Source organism: Alligator mississippiensis, chromosome 13 (assembly GCF_030867095.1).
Source record: "Alligator mississippiensis isolate rAllMis1 chromosome 13, rAllMis1, whole genome shotgun sequence".
NCBI lineage: Eukaryota > Metazoa > Chordata > Crocodylia > Alligatoridae > Alligator > Alligator mississippiensis.
In genome coordinates this window covers 36,142,012-36,164,958 of record NC_081836.1, presented here as the reverse complement: position 1 = coordinate 36,164,958, position 22,947 = coordinate 36,142,012, and the positions used below count along the sequence as shown (strand labels likewise).

Below are 22,947 nucleotides of genomic sequence, written 5' to 3'. Positions count from 1 at the left end.
AGATGGAAATTGGAAGAATGCTTTTAATTGTTGGGATGGAGTGAGGTTTAGGAACAGCCTCCCAAAAAAGGGAGGTGGAAGAGTGGGCCCTGACTGGTTTTAAGGTAGAGCTGAATCAGTTTATGCAAGGAATTTTATAGTATGTTTTCATGCAATAACAAGGGACTAGAGTTGACAAGTTAGGAGGTCCCTTTCCAGACCCATGTTCCTCATTACTACATGCATTATACATTTCTACAGTTCAAGTAGAAGTGTTGTCTGTGTATGAATACTAAGCCCCAATGGCTGCTTACAGAGGTGAAAAAAAACCCAGCATTTTATTTTTAGGTGGGCGTCTCCAAGCACCGTGCATGCCCAGAAGAGGCGTAGCTTTCGTTTGACCTAGTTCACTCAACATCTGTATAGCTCGGGAGCTTCAGTGGGGCTTTTGGTGCTGTAATTAGCTGATTGAATCAGCTTTAGATGAAAGTGCCAAAAAGCCCTGCTGAAGTGCCCGATGTATACAGATGCTGAGGAGCTGGGTCGAGCTATAGAGCACTTCTGGTAAAACAGTGGGGTTTTTTGTTTTTGGGGGGGGGGGTTGTCTGTCAGTGCCCAGTGATATCAGATAAACTTCAGGAGGCCATCTTTTTATATTCTTGGCTGCTATTTCCTAGTTCTTGTAACATACCCTTTTATAAAATAGTTCCAACCTGTTTAATTTAAAAGTGAAAACAAAGTAAAGCATGCTGGGAAGAATGTTTTATAGAGAGCGCTTTTAGAAAGTAATGTTATCTAAAACTTCATTTTTGAAAATACTTGGTCTAACGAGCATTAGTGTGTATGGTGTGACTCCTAAAGGGCAGAGATTAATTCTTACTAATGCTTCTAATAGCAGCTGAGCAAACTATAAAAATCTAATGAGGAACAAAACATGTAGTCATCTCTATGCAAGTGCAGATTTAGTATGTAAAATAAACCTTGCACAAATATTTTCTATGACTGAAGAAACCTGGGTTGACATTAATTTCAAATGTTTCTTTTTCTAGGTCATGGTCTTGTCATGCGCAAGCAGTTCTCAAGATAATAAATTACAAAGACGATGAGAAATCATTCAGTCGCCGAATTAGTCACTTATTCTTTCATAAGGAAAATGACTGGGGCTTTTCCAACTTCATGGCATGGAGTGTAAGTGACGGTATAATGGGCATATAATAATGGCCTGTTATTGGGTAGAGAGAATGGTTCTGGTCCTGGACATGCAGTTGGTCTTTTAAACCATAAACAGCTTTTCTAATTAATTTTTTTCCTACAAGAGGTAGTCTAGCATGTGAATGATGCTTGGGTTGAATATGTCTTTGAGTACTGCTGACCTGCTTCATGCTATTAGTGAAGATTCCTTATAATTGTTTTACCTGATATATAGTGACTTCAATATTTTTGTCCTTCCTTTTTTTTTTTTTGATCTACCTGTAGTGGTGCTCGCATACATGAGATTAATTTTTACCAAGTTTCTTTCAGCTCTGCTAAATCATAATCGCTTATTTCAGCGCACCCTCAATTTTTGGCTTGTTTGTATTTGTATACAGACACTATTTAGTACATAAGTAATACTCTTAATGTTTGTCTTAAATTGAGACAGCTGTTAGGGAAGTTTTGGCCCCTTCTCATCTGGCCAAAATAGTTTCATAAATGATCTGCCATGAATAGAAGCAAAGCTTTGATTACCAACTTTTTTATCCACTTAAATAGAACTGCTGTTGCAAAAACATAAAAGTTGGAAAAACTTTGCTAGATGAAGATATTAAAAAGTATTTAAATACACAGAGCTCAATGTCAGAGGTTAATTGTGTCCTTCAATGGCTGCTTCAGCTTGCTGGAAAAATAATTTTATGGGTGATATTTTTTTTTAAACTTGGAAAATCTGAGCATTGTCCAGACTGAATTTTTCACTACATTCTTCATATTTTGATTCAGAAGTTAGTTTGGAAGTAGATTTATCATTCTTTTATCATTCCTGTTATACAGGAAGTTACTGATCCTGAAAAAGGATTTATAGAAGATGACAAGGTTACTTTTGAAGTCTATGTTCAAGCAGATGCTCCCCATGGAGTGGCGTAAGTATCTTTAGCAGTTGTTGTCTCTGAAGCAGAAATGCTTAGTAAACAAACTTGACAGAAAATTCACTGTTTAAAATTTTAATTTCAGTAAAAGTATTGTGTAGTTTTTAAGAATATTATTTAAATAGCATGGTTCCTCAGAGGTTCTCAAAGTACTTTGCTGTTGTTAACTTACAGACTGTTAACAAAAGTCTGTTTTTCTGTTATTGTATAGAAATGTATTTTGTGAATCTTAAGTGTTCATCTGTGTTCAGTATAACCTTGTGTAACTTTATTTGGAACAAGACACTTAGATATATATGAACAGATATACGATTTGTTTGATAACAAGCTGCAAGTTTTGTAGTTGTGGGGTCAACATTCCTAGTGCTACAGTTGATACCAGGCAATATAATTGCCACCATTAGGTGGCTCTAATACCTAGTTTCAGTCCAGTTTTATTATTTGTTATAACTACCTCATTAAGCAAGCAGTTGTCCAAAAACAACATCCAATAGAAAGACATTTAAATTAAAAAATGTAATTTTAAGTACAAGTTACAGTTTTTTGCTGAAATGCTTCTTTGCCCCATGAGCATTTAGATACTCTTTAACCAAAGAATTGAAAGTATACATTCGGTCTTTAGTTTATAAGTGTACTGAAGTGCTAGACGTGTTTGTGTTGACTGGCAGGTAGATGTGCTGTGCAGTCTTTATTCAGACAGAGAGTAATACTAAGGAACAGAATTTCTTGGTGGAATTACTTAATCTGAAGCAAATATCCTAGAACAGAATTTTTTTTCAGCACTTTAGATTAGGGCAGGGGCGGACAATTATTTTGGGCCGAGGGCCGCTTACCCAGTTTTGGCAAACTGTCAAGAGCCGCATGGGTAGCCCCACCCCTTGACAGGTGCCCCACCCCTGGTCACCATCTTGGGACCAATGTCCCAATATCTTGGGACCGGTGTCCCAGGGCCAGCACTGGTGGGGCCCAGAGCGGGGCGCAGGATGGCAGGGGTCTGTGGAGCTGGGCTGGGCTGCACCAGCAGGGAGAGGGGGGGAGCTGGCCCGGCTCCGCAGAGCCCATGCCGGCCGGGAGCCTGTACTCCTGCTGCCTTGCTCTGGGCCCCACCAGTGCTGGCCCTGGGACACCAGTGTGGGCCCCGTGCTCCTGCTGGTTCCCCGCCTGCTCACACCCAGTGTCCCCCAACCCCGCGGTACAGGTGGGGGGCAGCACACAGCCCCAACCCTGCGCTCATCAGTAGGGAAGGAGCTGGTATGGAGCACGGGGGAAAAACAGTCCCTCGCCTGCCCCATGGCCCACGCTCCCACAGGCAGTCCCACATGGGCTGCGAGCAGCTGCAGTGCAGGGTGGCCACCACAGGGTGGGCGAGGGGCCGCTTTTCCCCCCTACGCTCAGCACCAGTTTGTAACCCATCCCCGCTGCCAGCCTGGGCCCTGCACCGGCTCCGGGCTCGCCCATCGGGGCTGCGTGCAGCAGCAGCTGCGGCCCCCCTGCTTGCCACACCGGGCAGTGTTTGCCACCACTACCTGTGGGTTGCCTAGTGTATGAACTCTGGGCAGACAGCAGCAGCAAACACTGCCCAGCGCAGCAAGGGGGGGGCAGGGCCATTTTCCTCTGCACCGAGCAGCTGCTGCCGTTGTAGCGCAGCCCCAACAGGTGAGCTCGGAGTCTTGCGGGGCCCAGGCTGGCAGCAGGGGTGGGTTACAAACTTGTGCTGAGTGGGGGGGAGCGGCCCCTCCCCCGCCCCATGGCTGGTGTCCCGTGCTGCAGCTGCTCACCACCCATGTGGGGCTGCCTGTGCCTGCTCAAGACAGCCCTGCTCAGGCTACAAGCTGCTGCAGCAGAGGGAGTATGGGCCATGGGGTGGGCAAGGGGCCGCGCTTCCCCTGGCTCCTCCCCTTCTCCCCCATTGCACCTGAGGTTCCGGCACTGAGGCAGCCACGTGGTCCCAGGCCAGAAGTCCCTGCTGGGGCTTCTGGCTGGGGGGCTGGGCCAGGCGGGCCCTGCTGTTGCGGGAGCCCGCCAGGCTTTCCCTGGGTCCTACTGTCCCTGGTTCCTGTCGTTTTCAACAGGAACCAAGGACAGATCAATATTAATTTTCTAAATTTTTTTAGAATGGCCTTGTGGGCCAGATGGGGCCTGCGGGCCGTATTTTGGCCACCCCTGGATTAGGGGAATGCTTTAATAGAAGTTGGCTCTGAGTTTAACCCACTTCCAACTTGGCTCACTCTGCCACAGCTGCAGTCATAGTCCCCTCCTCTACAAATGCTATTGTGTGTGGGTGGAGTCCCCTGCCACTGAAGCTCTGCAGGCTGGATAAAAGTGGCTCTGTGGGCTGGAGCTGGCCCGTGGGCCATAGATTACTGATGCCTGTATTATAGTTTAATTTATCCATGTTTTCACTGTTAACTGCTTTCTAGGTGGGATTCCAAGAAGCACACAGGATATGTTGGGTTGAAGAACCAAGGAGCAACCTGTTACATGAACAGCTTGTTACAGACTTTATTTTTCACAAATCAACTACGAAAGGTAATTAAATACCATTAGCGTGTTATTACCATCAAGTGTTATTTTTTGAAAAGCTGTCCATCTCACCTTTCTTCAAACCCATTCTTTGTTTGCTCCTTTCAGAGGAAACTTCTACATCCTAGTGGAATAATGTAAAACTTCAGAATACACAACCCTAATTTGCTCACTACTTGTTCAAAGGCTACCTTGCTGTCTGTTGGCTTCTTTCTCTAGCTGAAGAAATAAATGGCTCCATGGAGTTAGGTAGTAAAGGTGATGGGACATCAGTGTAATTAGTATATCATATTATCTTACATACAATATTCCCTGAAATAAGAGATCCACCTTGTTTTGAAAGGGTGAATGAAGGAAAAAAAAGATCTTTTCTTGTAATAAATAGCTGAGTGCAGCAGCTAGGGAGCTGAGCCTTATCATTGTTCTGCTCCCTGTGAGACCTTGTGCATACTTTGCTTTTGCCCATGAAGTGGCAGAAACTTCTCTTACCATATTTCTTCATATAAAGAAAGAAACTCCAATTTCCAGCAACTGTTTTTTGGAAAAAAGGGTGTGTGGTATAAGCAAGAAAATACGTTGTAATATCTTATAAAGTGCTGTCTGATTAATTCAGGGGGGAGGAGGAATCCACATTTTAGTAGGGTTGCATAGTTTATGTCTTTATATTATCTACTAGGACTGACCCAAGAACTTGTCTTTATAGGTTTTCTGGATGTGGGTAAGCCAAGTAGCTGTTGTACCTTTTTGAGTGTGTGAAAGAGATGTTTGCTGCATTGCCTCATTCTGGTAGTGAGACCATAAATTATTGCAGTTGTTAACATAACTCTTTGCGGGTAAAGGAAATAGTTTTGTTTAGCTGTGACATTGGCTTTCTGGAAAGCATGTAATCAGTTTTACTTCAAGTTATGTTAGGGGTTTTTTGTCTAACCTAAACTTCCCTTGCTGCAATTTGAGACTGTTGCTTCTTGTTCTGTTATCTGCCACCCCTGAGAACAGTCTAGCTCCATCCTCTTGGGAGTTACCATTCAGATAGTTGAAGGCTGCTATTAAATCCCCTCCTCAGTCTTCTCTTCTCCGGACTAAATAAGCTCGGTACCCTCAGCCTCTCCTCAGAAGTCATGTGCACCAGGCCTTGAACCATTTCCATTGCCTTCCACTGGATTCTCTCCAATTCATCCACATCCTTTCTGTAGTGGGGGACCCAAAACTGGATGCAGTAGTCCAGATGTGGCCTCACCATTGCTGAATAGAAGGAAATAATCACTTCCCTCGATCTGCTTACTAATGGATCCCAGTATGCTGTTAACCTTCTTGGGAACAAGAGCAGACTGTTGGCTTATATTCAGCTTTATTGTCCACTGTAACCCCCAGGTCCTTTTCTGCAGAGCTGCTCTTTAGCTAGTCGGTCCCCAGCCTGTACTGGTGCATGGGATTGTTCCATCCTCAGTGCAGGACTTTGCACTTGTTCCTATTGAACCTCATGAGATTTCTTTTGGTCCAATCCTCCAATTTGTTGAGGTCACTTAACCCTAGCTCTACCCTCCATCATTTCTACTACTCTCCCCAGTTTGGTGTCATCTGCATACTTGCTGAAGATGCACTCCATGCCATCTTCCAAGTCAGTGATGAAAATATTGAACAAAACCAGCCCCAGGACTAAGGCCTGTGCAACTCCACTTGATACCGACTGCCAACTAGACATTGAGCCATTGACTTGACTTCAGTGTAGTGTTTTTGCTTCTATATTTCTTTCTGGTTGCATGTCTTTGTATATTCTATAAACATCTTGCTGAAAGGAAACTAGCTGGAAAGATGTTTCTTAATAGATGTTTCAAGAAAGCAGAATAGCGTGTATCCCTAACATATTGAAATAGTCTTTATGGAACAACAACATTTTATGTACATTTACTTGTTGAATAGGTGAATGTTAAAAGCCCTAAGGGTCAAAAGTTATGGTAAGAAGGGGATTTGCATTCATTCAGAAGTCATCTGTTGTTGTATATCTTCCTACTTTGTCATAATAGTTTCATTATTCTCCAACAAGCTACAAAAATGTCCTCTAGCCATGAATACCTTCAGTGTTAGAGGCTTCGTAGAAGCCAACTTTGTCACTTGCTGTATTGTCTTAACTTTCACAGCACATTTTTCCTTTAGAAGATTTTTCTTTTGAGTTTGCCGTAGAATCTGTTAAACACATTTTTCTGTTCAACTTACAAAAAGAAATCATAATCGCCTTTTCTGTCTCCATAAATATAGGATGTCTGTCCTGAGTTTTTTCTTTTTTCCACAGTGAACAAGCTAGAGTCTTCTTTTGTAATATGGCCTATTTTCTATTATCATTCTCATCATTATTTATATCATTTTAGCCCTTATGTCCTAGTCATGGACATCATGCTTCCTGTATATTTGCTTCTCCCCTTTATTTCTTAAGTGTGCTGCTGATTCTGAAACATGGTGTCAAAAATAGAACTCATGCAACCAGAAGAGACCTGAATAATGGCAAGTACAGGAAATAAATACCTGGCTTGTTTTATATGAAGCTCTGGTTTTGGGTTGAGTTTTTTTGGGGGGTGGGGAGGGTTGCAAGAAGCATAACTTGCTTGTTACTTCATTTGTTATCCAGTAATAACCTCTATTCTTCCTGCTTTGCCAGTTATTCCTTCATTGTATGCCAGTCTGATAATTCTTTGAGCCATGTTATATATATTCTCCTAGTTGTGTGTTTTACAATAGCTGCATCCAATCCAAGTGCCTCATTTTTTCAAATGTCAAGTAGAAAGACATAAAAATCCAGGCTTACCATTTCCATTGTTTACTATTTCAAGTAAATTTGAAAGAAACATTCTTGAGTGTACTTCTTTTTAAGTGATCCATGTTGTAAATGTGTAACATGTCTCACAAAGACACTCTCCTGGACCCAGAGGAACACACTTGCACCTTCAACTTCCTTTATGCAACAATGAAGTTTATTTTCTACCTATAGGGACTTTTTACCATCTTTAATTTTTCCTGAGGAAGGGCATGTGCACCCAAAAGCTTGCAGAAAAAGATGATTTTTTCTTAGTTGGTCTAATAAAAGGTATCATCTCTGAACCAAGACTTCTAGAGTTTTGCATACCATTCGTTTTATGCTTATTCTAGGTAGGTAAGCATCAACTGCTTTTTTAAGTTTAGTTATTGGCCATGTAATAAAGCTTTATTTGCTGATTTATAATTGTAGCACTTTTTACTTTATTCAAAATAGGCATGTTTGTCCGGTAATCCTTGTCTTCCTGTTATCTGGAAGATTCACAAAGATGATTATAAATGGTTCAGATTAGTTTCTTCTGGTCGGTTTTAAAAATTCATTTGCCTTTAGTGTTCAGGAAACATTCTTAGTCTGGAGATCTAACCAAGCAGTTTGTAAAGAATTCATTTTAGAAGCAAATCTGTAACCTGAATGGAAACCAATGTAGTGTAATCCTCAATCTGCAGGCTGTAGCTCAATTGCTTCTACTACTGCTTGATTTCTGAGAACAAGATGCAGTTGACAGAGCTCTAATCAGTTTTATTGCTGCTATAAAGAACCCTGTGAACAGAGATGAAATTGTCAGGAATAGTCCAGCTGGAAAAGCCAATGTACAGTAGCAAAAGCAAGCACAAAAACTTACAGACCCTAAAATGGAGCCAGGGAAAGGGTTAATGGAAGAAAGATATTGTTCCCCACTTCTCCTTTTCTTTCCCAACAGTAGTCAAGAGCCTCCAGAACAGTGGTTCTTGGGTTATTTTAGACTTGAGGCACCCCTAACAAACTTCTAGCTCTTACTAGTTACTCTGTTTTGACTACAGAGAATGAATATAAAGTAGTTTTTCTGATGCATTGAACTCAAAGACAACAGCAGGTCAGAAAGTTTTTGACATCATGGATTCCGATATGAAATGTCTGGGTTTATCTTGTGAATCATGTTTGCACATCTAACAGTGATAATGTTGTGTGGTACCCTGGTTGAAAATCACTCCTCTGAAATGTGTAGACACTATCCTTTTCTGCCGCCAGAAACCTGAGAACCTTTCAGATGAGAGAACACTTCTTTCAGAAGCTGGACAAGGAAACAACTTCATCTTTCATATCACCCTATGACTAATAATATGTACAGAAACAGGCACAGAAACAGAGGGCTTTGTCATTGGACTTTATAGATTTCATAGAAATTAGGGCTTGAAGGGACCTCGGAAGATCGAGTCCAGCCCCCTGCCGGCATTTCTGGCGCCAGAAAAGGATAGTGTCTACACTTTCTAGAGCAGTGATTAGTAGTTTAATTAAACTATTAAACTTTAGTAGTGGAGTGTCGCCTTTCATCTGCCCCTAAGAAGTATTTGCCAGTTTGTTTGTTTTTTAAGTCCTCAGATAGTTCCCTTAGACACTTTTAAGCAGAAATTGGGACCAGAGCAAATGCAATTTTAGCATAGGTTATTTCGGTATTCCTCAGTCCCACTCCCTTCAGACCTGACTCTGTTCTGACTCCTTCCTTACGTTGTCATCATCCAGTGTGTTCTGATGCTTGATAATTACTTTGCTTTGAGATTTCACAACAAAGTAATATCTTTCTACCCTCTTGCCATAGTATTTGTTTTTTCTATTTATTAAGCAATGGATTTAAACTTACTATTAACATTCTCTTATTTCTTACATTTTATACTTGTTGCTTTTCTTCTTTTTATCTGTTGTTCATAATATCTAATGTGTCTCTTCCTTTCAGACATTGCCCCTACATGTCGTTGCTATTCTCTTGCATTCATCCCTACAGGGGAACCTCTTAGGCATTAAATTAGAGTTTTTGCTTTTTGTCAAATATATCAAAATGTCTTATTCCTTTATGTTGAGGCCAAGTCTTTCGAAGTTTTGGAAGGATTATAGGCAGATAGTAACATTGCTTATAAGGGATAATAGTCTAAAGATTGTTTGTTCTAGACTGGAAATCCAGCTTGAGCTTTGAGTAATAGTCTAATTTGCCCTAAATTACAAAAGCAAAAAGTAAAAGCAAGGAAAGCATTTAAATTAAATACCACTTTGATGACATAAATATGAAACGTTTAAGATTTAAAGAAGTAAACTCTGCTGCTCTTTGGTTGTCCAAACAATATAAATTTGCAGAAACAGAAATAAAGGAGGTAGGAAAACATTCCCATTAAATTCTTCATATTTATATATGCAAATATCCTGTTAAATTCTTTGTATATGCAAATTACTCTTTCCAAAAGTGGTATTTTAATAAAATAAAATTCCACTTACGTAGAATTAAGAGAGATCTATCCGTGTTAAATTTGCTAAAAAACATGTTCACATGGATATCTTTATTTTAGTTAAGCATCAATAGACACCGATTCCCCTCTTACACCTATTTTCTCTGTCTGCTGTGTGATAGTAAATGTATTAAAGCATCATGGATCACTGCTGAAATATATTTTGAGCCTGAAAGATGTGAAAGTCAAGCACGTGGAACTGTTTCTTATACTACCTTTGGCTAGAGAAGATTAACTCAGAATAATGGGATATAAATCACTAGTTTTATTGACTGAACCTGCAAGGTGCAGAGCCATCTCTGCTTCTAAAGTTTTGAAGTGAAAAATAATTCCTGCACATTAGAATAGGCAAAGAATTGTGGTAATAGACTCGAATTGGAACTTGGCCAGGATAGCAGGGTTAATGCTTCTGAAAGCTGTAGCTTGGATAATGAGGGTAGAGAACCACTGCAGAGACCCTTCGTTGGCTGCTGTCTGGAATGATTTTGAAAGGCACTAGTCTGGTAAGTATGATAAACTGAAGAGAGATTGTTGCAGAAAATTCTAGCTAATTTTACATGAGCATTGTTGATCTTTAGTTTGCTAGTACTAATTACAAAGTTGAAGCAAAGCTATTCGAGGTTTTTATAACTAGTTAAGGTGTTGAATTGGTGGAGGTCACTGCATGCAAGATTTCTTGAAATTCTGTCTTTTTTATTTAAGTACATTTAGTTTCTCTTAGATGAAGAATTTGTTAGTGTGTATCCTTCAAATGTTTATAATCAGATTATAAACAGGGCACTCAATAAAACAGAAATATTGCAGTTTGGAGAATGGCAGCATTTGGCCTTCTGTCCAAGCTTTAGCATCTTTTTACAATTTTATATTTCATGTTAAATCACGTAAGTTAGAGCAGCCAGGCAACATTTTGCTTCTGTATCTTTACTTTTCATTTTCTCATACGTTGTCTGGATAGATAAGGATTGTGTTTTCTTTGGGAACCTGTTCCACAAAGCAATAGAACAGGTGTACCAGAATTTAACACTGTTTTCCTTTATTGTCATCCAGTTATTCTAGTTACTCCCACAGGTATTCATAGATTCATAGATGTTAGGGTCAGAAGGGACCTCAGTAGGTCATTGAGTTCAGCCCCTGCCCTGGGCAGGAAAGAGCACTGGGGTCAGACAACCCCAGCTAGGTGCTTATCCAGTTCCCTCTTGAAGACCCCCAACATAGGGGAGAGCACCACCTCTCTTGGAAGCCCATTCCAGATTCCGGCAATCCTTGCTGTGAAGAAGTTCTTTCTAATGTCCAACCTAAATCTACTCTGTCAATTTGTAGCTGTTGTTCCTAGTTACTCCAGGGTATGCCCTAGTAAATAGAGCATCTCCTATTCCCTGCTGCCCTCCCCTGATGAATTTATAGGCAGCCATAAGATTACCTCTCAGCCTTCTCTTGCAAAGGCTGAAGAGATGTAGGTCCCTCAGTTTCTCCTCGTAGGGCTTTGCCTGCAGGCTTCTGACCATATGAGTGGCCCTCCTGAACCCTCTCAAGATACTCCACACCTCTCTTGAAGTGCAGTGCCCAAAACTGGACGCAGTACTCCAACTGCGACCTGACCAGTGCTGCATAGAGGGGGAGCATCACCTCCCTGGACCTGTTTGTCATGCATCTGCTAATGCATGATAAATTCTGGTTAATCTTGTTGATCACTTCATCACATTGGTGACTCATGTTCATCTTGGAGTCAACTATGATTCTAAGATCCCTTTCTTCTGCTGAGAAGGTCATTCCCCAGCCTGTAAATGTGTTGATGATTCTTTTGCCCAGGTGCAGCACTTTGCATTTGTTTTTGTTGAACTGCATCCTATTTTGTTCAGGCCATTTTTCCAACCTGTCCAGATCTGTTCCTTACCCTCTGGTGTATTAACTTTGCCTCATAATTTGGTAACATCTGCAAACTTGGACCGTGGAGTCATCTACATCACAGCAGCCTGTCAGTTTATTTAGGAGAATAGAGTATTGTTACTCTTGTAGTATGTAATATTTTTTTACCGTTCTAAGCTTTTACATTCTTTGTTTATTTGACAACTGTCTTTGAGCTCCTTCCTTTTGGGTGTTAGGTATTTAGATCTTTTAACCTCCCAAATTGGTCCTTCAGTTTACTAATGATTTTTGTTCTTTTTCCAGACTCCCTCCCCTTTTTGTTTGTATGGCTAATCGAATCAATTTTGTCCCTCTGATCTAGCTGTCGTTGTCACTGTCTGAGCACTTCACAAATGTTAATAAATTGTCCCTCCCAATGCTATGTCACACCTTAGAAGCGTGAGCTTCATTTTACTCGCTAGGAATTTGAGGCACAGGATAATGTGGTTTAAAATCACTGACAAAACCTGTGACTGGGTCAGGACATAAACTAGATCAGTGAGGCTCAACCTTTTTAGAGCAGCTGGCCAAGTGCTTGCCATCCAGCTGCAAGATGCGGTACCAATCCCCTCTGTAGACTGAGGGGGAGGGAAGGGAAGAGGGAAACAGCTGACCTCTGGTAAACAGTACTTGCCATAGAAGAGAGAGAGAGAGAGTAAGCAAGGAGTGCCTGCTGGAGGGGAGGGAAAAGGGAGAGAGCAGGCAGTGTTGCAGAGAGGACCTGTGAAGGGTGCAGGGCAGGGAATGGACATGCTATGCTGAGCTGCTCACCAATTAATCCCCTGTGTCATGGGCCAGGTCCAGTCCTCTCAGGGGCTGGATCCAGCCCACAGGCTATAGGTTGAACACCACTGAATTAGATCATCTGCCTTCAGTTCATTTATTTGATCACAAGACATTTTATCTATTTTTTTTATTGTTCCACCCCCAAATGAAGGTAGTCTGTTGCCTACCTGCTTTTTGAAGCAGTGGTTCTTCCTACTCTGCCCAAAACTGTATTAACCTCTTTATGACCCTATCCTGTGATAATGTATTGTCTAATTTGCTTTCTATTGCACCTTTTTTCTTAACAAAGCATTCTAAATATATGTCTCTAGAGATCTATACTTTACAGTTATTTTTCTAAGGTGTTTCTTATTTCAATGCCTGCTCATACTAAATCCCTTTGGTTTTCTAATATAATTTCTTCAGTGTTCTCAAGGCTTCCCAACTTGGTATAATAAGTGAATTCAGTTAGTATGCCACTTACTTCCCCTTTAAGCTCATTAATGAAGATGTAATCTAGCACCGATTCCTGAAGCTGCATTTGACATGCCCCTCTATACACAAGCATACTCTGTGTACAACTGTTTATTGCTCTTTTTGCCATAACATGGTTTTAATCTATGTGACTTGTTCATATAAAGCCAAAATAAAGTTGTTCTCGAATAGGCCACAGTGTTGTTCAAACCATCAATCCTACTGTGTTAATTGCATAGATGTACATCGCATGATTGTTCGAAGGTATTGAACTCTTTGGTTTATTTGTTTTTTGTGAAAATAGTAAAAATGATTAGTAGAGTTAATTAGTTAAAAAAAAAAATTCTACATTGTTCTGGAGAACAGAACTACAGGTATGTAGTGGTCCTTACAATAAACAGCAGGTTATTTTGGAGCACTATTTTATTATAAAACAAATCTGTGAGCAGGATAAAGTGTTTATTGTTCATTTAATTCCGTGCATTTTCATAAGTACTAATTGAGCTAAATGCTTTTGTAGGCTGTTTACATGATGCCCACAGAAGGCGATGACTCATCCAAAAGTGTTCCTTTAGCATTGCAGAGAGTGTTCTATGAACTTCAGCACAGTGACAAACCAGTAGGAACTAAAAAGCTAACAAAGTCCTTTGGGTATGTATCAGAAATTTTAAAATACGTTGTTAGGATGTGGCAGGGCTCTTCCCAAAAGTTCTGTATCATAATGTTTAAAGAAGTGCTTTATTTAAATGTAAGGAAAACTTCTTGTTAGAAAAGTAGAAGTTTCCATTGTTATGCTTCTGTTATGAATGGTCTTTTTATCATATTTCCTTTGAGTATAACTGAATATAATTCAGTAATGAGGTCAGCTGACTCGTAGATTGAATGGGAGGTTATTTTATTGAAACCATTGGCCACATACAATAAGAGAGATCTGAACTTTAAATTTATTTGTAATTGTATGATTTGTTTAGCTAAACAATACTGAGATGTGGTTGTACATTTAAATAATGAAAAGGCACATAGAAAAATTAAATGGTACCATTTTAATCTATTCTTACATAAAACAAAGAAATAGTAATTTAACTTTCTGTATCTTTGTTTGCTATGCAGTGATGGCCATTGTAAAACATTTTAATTGTGGCTAAGATTAGATTTTTAACGTGTGGATCATATCTGTACTACCAACATCTAATATGCTCTTTTGCCCCTGTTTTTATCCTATTTAACAATTTAAAATGTATTTTTTATATTCCTTCTTTCTAGTTACTGTTCTTTTCCTTTACAAAAACCATGACGCTCATCTTTGATTTTTCCGCCTCTGCCTTTTATGCAAAAGTCGAGATAGAAGCTTGAGCATTTACTCTGTCACCATATGCTTGTCTGTTCACATCGTACTTATTTTTTTTCTCAGTGTATGTTTGGATTATATTTTTAATTATGCTAAGAAATAATAACAAATTTCTTTGTTGCATTGTATTTACTAACTAGCTTTTTGCATTATTGCTTTCTAAATCGGCTATTAAAATAGATACATTTGTGGGTTTTAGAATAGGTTCAGACATTTGTGTGATCTTTTGCATGTAGCTGCAGTCATGCTCTGGGTTTCCATCCTATGTTAACCACATGAAGCATTCTTGCAGGAAACTGAGGTCTCTGACCACACACTTTCCCCTGAAGCAGATCAGAACTCTGGGTTTCTCTCACTTAATGTGAATCTGAATCTTAACTTCCATCTAGTCTGTCACGAGCACAGGAAAATGATACATAAATTGTTGCTCTTCTAGGATTCTGTTAACTAGATGTTATGTTAATCAGAATCTCTGTTTTTGTACATGAATCAATATTTTAAATGACAATTTCAAAAAAGATCATAAGGATTTAAATATGTTCTTGTATCCTTTAAAAGGAATTGTTCAAAAAAATTATTGTTAATATAGAAATTTCTGTCACTTGATATTCACCCCTGGGCCTTTTGACTAATTCAACACTAACAGTACATGAATTTGTTCATGAGGACTTGCCATTTGCTTGTAATTGGGTTTTTTTTGTCGTTGTGTAGAAAAGTCTCTTGAATATGTGTGAGTAAAAATATAGGCATAATGTATTTAAAATCCTAGTTAGACATGAATGTTTAAATAGTACCTTGTTCACTCCTGAGATGTAAGATTCCTATAAAAAAAAAACAAACCAACAAAACAAAAACCTTCCACATTGCAACTTTACTTCTGATGATAAACCTTTGCTTTCGTGTAATTTGTTGTTTAGTGCCGCATGAAAAGTACCCAGATGGATCTGGATTACTGTGTCAGTGTGATTCTTTTTTTTTTTTCTCTGTTCTTCATAAAACAGTGAAGTTTGTCGTGGCATTATATGGCTTTCTCCTTTTTGGTAATATAATAGCAGGATTTTTTGCTGGTTATGCTGGAAGTAATTTAAGAATAGATATTTATTAGTCTATACAAGGAGCCTGCCAGGAAGAACACCTGCTACCTAAATCCTTAACTTGGATTTTTGCAGCAGAATGGACTGAGGTACCTTGGGCCAGGGAAAGCTTGTTACAGAGACACCTACTTTTTCTTAGTTACCTTTTTGGGTTTTTTGAGCCAAGGTGGATAAAAATCAATTATTTATTTTTTAAAATTGAATTTTTTATTTAAATCAGATTTTTTTTTAAGATGCTTTTCTTGAAAAACAAAAATAAACCTATATAAACATAGTTTTAATTTAAGATATGTTAAAGCTCAAATATATAATCATGGAATAGGGATTATAACCTCTAATTGTATACTATTTGAGACATTATATTCATGTAACCATTTTTAGAAGTTTTATAAATAGGTCACAACAGGCCATGGACTATATTAGGGGCCCAATCTTATGGGGTTCCCAAAGTCTCCCCTATAGATTAGTAAAGATTAAAGAAAATCACTCTATCTACTGGGTCTCAGTGCTCAGTCTAGAAGATCCCATTAAGCATCTCTGTGATGCTTAATTTCAGTTCTCAACCTGGAGTAGTTTCCAGAGATAATGTCCTTGTTAACAGCAGTATATGGAGACGAGAGAGAACAGACTTGTTTACCTACCCATCAGTCCTCTTGTCACTCTGCAACTTTGTGTACAGAGTCAAGCCCTTGCCTCTCTCTAAAAGTATGGAGTTTCAAGAAGCTAAATGAATAAAGGATATCAAACAACAGGAATGCACTTTTTATACAAAACTAGGATGAAATTGAGGCTTCCCAACCAATGATTTAAATGATGATTGAAATTGATTTGATTTAAATCAAATCCACCTTTGTTTTGAGCCATGATTTGCTGCTTCTGTTTTGTTACTTGACCCAGTATATTAGTCCTTCTTATCCCCTCTGGTCCAGTATGTACTTAAGAGAATATGTGTGTAGATTAGGGGCAGGCAATTGTTTTGGGCAGAGGGCTACTTACCAGGTTTTGGCAAACTGTCGAGGGCCTCGCCCCTGACAGGTGCCCCACCCCCTGGTCACCATCTTGTGACCACAAGTCCTGCCCCCTGACCTGTCTCACCAGAAGTCCCTCCCCTTGCCCCTGGAAATACTCCTTTCAGCAAGGGGTTTTGCCATCTTGGAACCAAAAAAATACCAAATTATATTCTAAAAAGTGAACATCTACAACATTCGTTAATTTGATTTCAAAAACTATTTTTGTCTTGATTTACATGAGTTTGTGTACTATACATAGGGGTGATGGCAGTAAGCTTAAATGAAGTCTTACGCTTGTATAGGTAGGTGTTGGGGGGTGGATTTTCAAAAATGCAGCGTTTTGACATAACTACTTCTGTGGTAGCACTACCTTGAAGGCTTCAAAATTCCATTCCTTTAATATTTTTCCTTGCACAGTATAAAAGAGTATTTATCTGTGAGTGCTGCTTTTCTTCAGAGGAAAATGATCAGCTGCCATTACAAGTTTTTCAGGGGGGGTTTAATGCTATGTCCAAATCTTCACCTACCTTGAAACTGGAGACGGTAAAATAAGATGAAGATGTTAAGTATTAAGGGGACTGGTAATTGAACAAAAGAAGCAGCATGTGTTTCCTTTGGTAGAATGAGTTTATATGGAATTCTTGCTGGAAGATTTTTGACACATTCAGGTTTTTTCATTACTACATAGCTGCCACTTCCTTTTGAAATAATTATGCAGAATGTCCTCTGACTCTTAATTTATGCTCTTGCTCTATAAATGAATTCTCAAACTCTTTTATGTCAAATTTCTTCTCTTTAATAATATAGTTTTTATTATTGTCTTTCTTGCAAAGGTGGGAAACTTTAGACAGCTTCATGCAACATGATGTACAAGAATTATGTCGAGTGGTATGTTTTGCATCATCTCTTATACACAGGATGTTGGTGCATATTATCAGTATAAAACATTTAGCTAAATTCTTATAGTACTGATATTGATTTCCCCAAAATTAGGGTAATCCAGGCCTTAGAGTTCCTTCTTGCATTATATTTTCCTCCATAAATATAAAGTTCACTTTATTGGACTTGTATTCATTTTGGATGTAGTGCCAGGAGGCATTTTATAAGAAATAAACTCTGCATGTTTCAAAACTTCTATTCTGATGGCATTGCAAAGGTATTTCCTCCAAATAACATTTAAAGGTGACCCAACAAGGATAGATGAAAATGGTGAGAAAGTGTTGGGTGCCTTTCTTTCACTGTTTCTTTTTAAAATTAGAATTGTAAGTTCTTTTTGACTTGAGACTAACTAGCTTTTCTAGTCAAGGGGTTAATGCAAACTAAACAAGTGAGAGTTTTCTTAAGAGTGGAAAGGGATTCATAATCAGACTCTTTAAACCTGTTTGTGAAAGGCTATCTACAGTGAATAGAAGTTGTTGTTTAAAATTATTGCTCATTAAAATATTATTTAATGTGCCTGAAGTGAATTCCTTAGAGCTCTCGGTAGTCCTCTGAGAAATTAGGGAAAACCAGACTACATTCTTGATGTTTCTAAGATTTAGCACCTCAACCCTGTTTAACTTTTCAAACCAGCAGGAAGCAAGCAAAAGCACAATTCTGAGTTTTAAATCTCTTATAGATAACCTTTATGCTACCTATACTTATGCCATCTGTTTGGTTTTCTTTTCAAGAAGGAATAATAATTCTTATTTCACAGACATTAGAATTGGCAGTTGTATGCATTGCAGGTGACTGCATTTGTTGAAAGAAAAAGAATGTTCCAAGTGTACAGAGTATTTGGTGCTGCAGTGATGCCTCCCTAATTTTTTAAAAGCTCTTTAAATATCAAAGAAAATTGCCTGGAAGTAATCCCTTAAAAAATACTTGGGGAAGAATATTTTAATGTGATAAAAGCCTTAATCTGTCTGTCCATAATGCTTTATTTGCGCTCTGATTGGTTTTCTGAAACAACCAATCAGAGTGCCAGCGTTCAGACAGGAGCTGGCGGCCATGCTGCCATGATGGTGCTGAGGCAGCAGCAATCTGAGGCAACAGCAGCGACAGAAGGATGTGGGGGGCAAGGCCCTGGCTCCGGCCGAAGGTGGCGGGGGGATGGAGGGGGAGAACCGATGCAGCCCTGGTCCTGGCCTGGCCCAGGAGGGTGGGAGGGACTGGCCCCGGCCCAAAGCGGCGGAGGGGAGGGGGGAAACAGCCTCAGCCCAACCCAACCCAACCCAAAGTGGCAGGGGCGGGGAGGGGGGAGCAGCCTCTGCCAGTGGGGGAAAGGAGCAGACTCAGGCCTCTGTCCCCACCTGTCATTCACGGGCAATTTGCTAGTTTAAAAGAATAATAAAGAAGAAAAGCCAGTTTCAGGTGCCTAATATTTTGTGTTCACAAGAGTGGCACAAGAAATAATAAAACACAAAAGTTTGATCAATAAATTAAAATGATTTATTAATGCGGTAATGAAATGCATTCAGAACACTATAGAATTTTGGCCTGTATAACTACACATTTATCTTTTTTTCTTTCAGTTGCTTGATAATGTGGAAAATAAAATGAAAGGCACGTGTGTAGAAGGCACCATCCCTAAATTATTTCGAGGGAAGATGGTGGTATGTATTTAGAGAGCTAATTTTTTTTTTTTTTTAATGAATGCTGTTGGTATCCTTTGAAATCCTACTTTTTTTTGTTTGCAGTCTTATATCCAATGCAAACACGTAGACTATCGATCAGAACGAATAGAGGATTATTATGACATCCAGCTAAGTATAAAGGGAAAGAAAAATAGTAAGTAATGCATATTTTTGTACTCGCAGACTAACTTAAACACAGTGGGCCTGAACTGTCATTAGTACTCACTGATTTTAAATGAATTTGTGGGGGCTTGGAAGATCAGGACCTTTGATTTCATAGGCTTTTATACCTAACAAAAAGGTTTTCTTTTTGGAGAGATCTTGCTTGGATTTTTTTCCTCTTTTTTTTCCCCCCCGTCTCTATTCCCATGTCCCCTGTCCACCCATTCCCTTTCTCTCTTTATTATTAGGATCATATTGTAAAACTGTCTTTATATGTTATGAAATTGTGTTTATTGTGATGTCATAATGTTCTGTAATACCCTTTATTTGTAGCTTCTGAAATGCTTCTAATATCACATAGATTATAAATTAGAAGAATAATCAGCAACTGCAGGCTAACTTTAAGGAACATGGATTCTTATGTTCAAATGACTATAATAATAAAAACTAAGAGATGAGCTAACCAATTTCAAGCAGTACCTCAATCCTTATTGATTAGTTACACAAGCAAATAATGGGCATAAAAGGGAAGGAAATATGAAGACAATTAAAGAATTATCACAGTAATTTACATGCTAGTTTGATTTAAGAAACAATTATGAATTTAATCTACAAAAGCATAACAACTAGTTGATTTTACATCTGTCAGAGTTTTTTGTCTGTATTTATCCCTTCTATTTGTCCCAAATATAATCCTGTTTATACTCAAAGTTCTTAATAAAGAGATTTATTTACTGTACAGAGGCAAGTGCTCAGTTAAACTCGGGTCAGGAGTAAGATTTTACAGAAGACTCCTAGTTTTCTCTGTGTTGTTTTTGCATAGTTGCCTCTGCCTGTATTAGTAAATGCCTATTTTGTCTTCCTCTTTCTCTTAGTATTTGAGTCCTTCATTGATTATGTTGCAGTAGAACAGCTGGATGGTGATAACAAATATGACGCAGGAGAACATGGTTTGCAGGTACTGTCTTTAGACTTTTATGTTAGGTTTTCTTTCCAGCATGCTTATAAAGAATTTCCAAATGGAGCTAGGTATCTTTCTTAAGATACAGACTTCAGTTTAAACCACAATGCAGCTTGTCTTTAGATTGCTATGAACTAACACCAAAGAAAGGATTGTAATGTTCATTTAAACATACATTTTTCCTTTTCAACTGGATTGGACGTTCATTTTTTAAATTAAATACAAGGGTGAAAGTGAAAATGCCTACGTAATTTACTGACATTTTGCAAGCATAGTGCTACTTTTTGTCAATAATGGCCAAAAAAGTTAAGGAAAAATATATAAGTGCTCTTACTGTGGTAAAGCATTGCAGCCTAACAGTCTGTGGCTTATTCATTACACTCCTGCCATTCTTGGTGGGCTGAAACCAAGTCTTCAGATGTTACAGGTCATAGATTGTAAGGGGCTGGAAGGGACCTCACAAGATCACCAGGTCCAGCCCTCCTGTACTGAGCAGGAAAGACAACAGAGGTCACGTGACCCCAGCAAGGTGACCAGCCAGTCTCCTCTTGAAGATTTCCAGTGTAGGTGATTGCACCACCTCTGGAGAGAGTTTATTCCAGTGTGGGCACCCTGACTGTGACAAAGTTTTTCCTAGTGTTAAGCCTGAAATGATCTTCAGGAGTTGACGGCTCACGTTCATACTATGGTCTATTATTACCCCAAGGTCCTTTTCAGTCGTAGTGCTAGTCAGGCGCCATCGAGCCTGTAAGTATGTTGCGGGTTGTTCATCCCCAGATGGAGCACTTCATGCTTCTCAGCGATGAACTTCATCTGGTTCCGAGACTGGCAAGTTGGGCGGATGTCTAGGTCCGCCTGTATCTGCAGCATATCTTCGAGCGTGACCACGCTTCCCCATAACCTGGTGTGGTCTATGAACTTGGCCAGTGAGCTCTTCACCCTCCCATCCAAATCATTGATAGAGATATTGAAAAGCATTGGACCAAGCACGGACCCCTTGGGGACACCACTTCTCACCAGGATGACACAGATCTGTTCATTAAAATTCTCTAGGTCCTACCCCGCAGGCAACTTCCTACCCAGCTGACTGTCGAGCAGTTAAGCCCGCCATCCTCCAATTTTCCCATGAGAACATCAAGGGATACCAGATCAAAGACCTTTTGGAAGTCTAGGTATACAATGTCAACCTCCTCTCTCTTATCCAAGTGGCGAGGTACCTGGTCGTAGCAGGAGATGAGATTAGTAAGACAAGACCTGCCCACGATGAAGCCATGCTGGCTGTCATTCAGAATCCTATCTTCTGCAAGCATATTGCACAAAGACTCCTTGATGAATTTTCCCAGAATTTTCCCAGGGATAGAAGTTAGGCTAGTTGTCCTGTAGTTGCCTGGGTTCTCTCTCCTCCCCTTCTTGGGAGATGGGCACAACAATGGCCCTCTCCCAGTCTTCAGGGACCTCCCCTGAGCACCACGAGTTTTGGCAGAGTTTCACCAGAGGTCCCACGATGACTTCGACCAGCTCCTTCAGCAGTCTTGGATGAAGTTCACCCGGTCCTGCTGACTTGTAAACATCTAACTTTCCTAACTGACCATGCGCCAGCTCATCATCAACAGTAGGAAGGTGGTCATTCACACCATGCCCATTCTGAACCTTATCTAGTATGATTTTCCCATTAGTCTGGTGAAATACCAAAGCAAAGTAGTCATTCAGGAGTTCAGTTTTCGCCTGTGTGTTGGTAGCCAGCTGTCCTGAGTTGTTAAGCAGTGGTCCCACACTTCCATTTGTATTTCTCCTGTTCCCTACATACCTAAAGAAGGACTTCTTATTGTCCTTAATTTCTGTTGCTAGTTTAAATTCAGTCTTCACCTTAGCCTTTCTGATCTGCTCCCTACAAGTGTGGGCTGTTGTTGTATAGTCCTCCTTGGGGGCTGTCCCAAGCTTCCATTGTTTGTATGCCTCTTTCTTCTTTTTCAAGAGGACCATGATATCCCTATTAAGCCAAGAGGGCTTACCAGCCCTTCTGCCACCTTTCCTGTGCAGGGGAATGGACTTCTTTTGTGCTTCGAGGATTGTGTCCTTGAGGAATGACCACTCTTTGTGCACTTATTTCACCTTTGGTCCCTGGTCCCACAGAGTTTCCCCTACTATTGCCCTGACTGAGCCTGTTGAAATTTGCTTTTTTGAAGTCCAAAACTTCAACCCTGTTAGCTGATTTTCCTGCTTTGTGATGGATAGTAAATGTAATAGTTTCATGGTCACTGTTGCCCACACTACCCTCTATATTCAAATTGCTCACCAGATGGTAAGCCTTGGTCTCCTTTGGCTAAAACCAAGTCTAGGAGAGCATTACTTCTGGTTGGCCCATGCACTTCCTGAGTCAGATAGACCTCTTCAATACAGATCAGGAAGCAACATGACCAATCTGACTTAGCGAAGTGTTCCTCCCAAGAGATGTCTGGGTAATTGAAGTCACCTGTGATGACCATGTCCCATATGTGCACAACCTTTGCCAGCTCTCGAGAGAACTCCAGATCAAGCTCCTCCCCCTGGTTTTATGGTCTGTAGTATACACCTAGTTAGGTCTCTCGCTGCACCCCCTCCTTCCTTCCCCCTCCCCCCCTCCCGGTAGTTTGACCCAGAGGTTTTCAAGCCACTCTTCTTTGGAGCTGATGTTGGCCTCCAAGGAGGTGTACTGCTCCCACACA

The 22,947-nt window shown here is 39.9% G+C and overlaps 1 protein-coding gene across 1 annotated transcript in view; it reads left to right on the top strand.

The window, feature by feature from the left end:
• USP7 (ubiquitin specific peptidase 7) overlaps window positions 1-22,947 on the top strand; it is a 101,601-nt gene that overhangs the window by 53,316 nt on the left and 25,338 nt on the right. Inside the window, exons 4-11 of the mRNA XM_006277342.4 lie at window positions 1,029-1,167; window positions 2,008-2,096; window positions 4,523-4,631; window positions 13,573-13,703; window positions 17,338-17,392; window positions 19,018-19,098; window positions 19,183-19,273; window positions 20,157-20,239. Of these exons, the coding sequence (XP_006277404.2) occupies window positions 1,029-1,167; window positions 2,008-2,096; window positions 4,523-4,631; window positions 13,573-13,703; window positions 17,338-17,392; window positions 19,018-19,098; window positions 19,183-19,273; window positions 20,157-20,239 (778 nt within the window). The remainder of the gene's footprint in view (window positions 1-1,028; window positions 1,168-2,007; window positions 2,097-4,522; window positions 4,632-13,572; window positions 13,704-17,337; window positions 17,393-19,017; window positions 19,099-19,182; window positions 19,274-20,156; window positions 20,240-22,947) is intronic.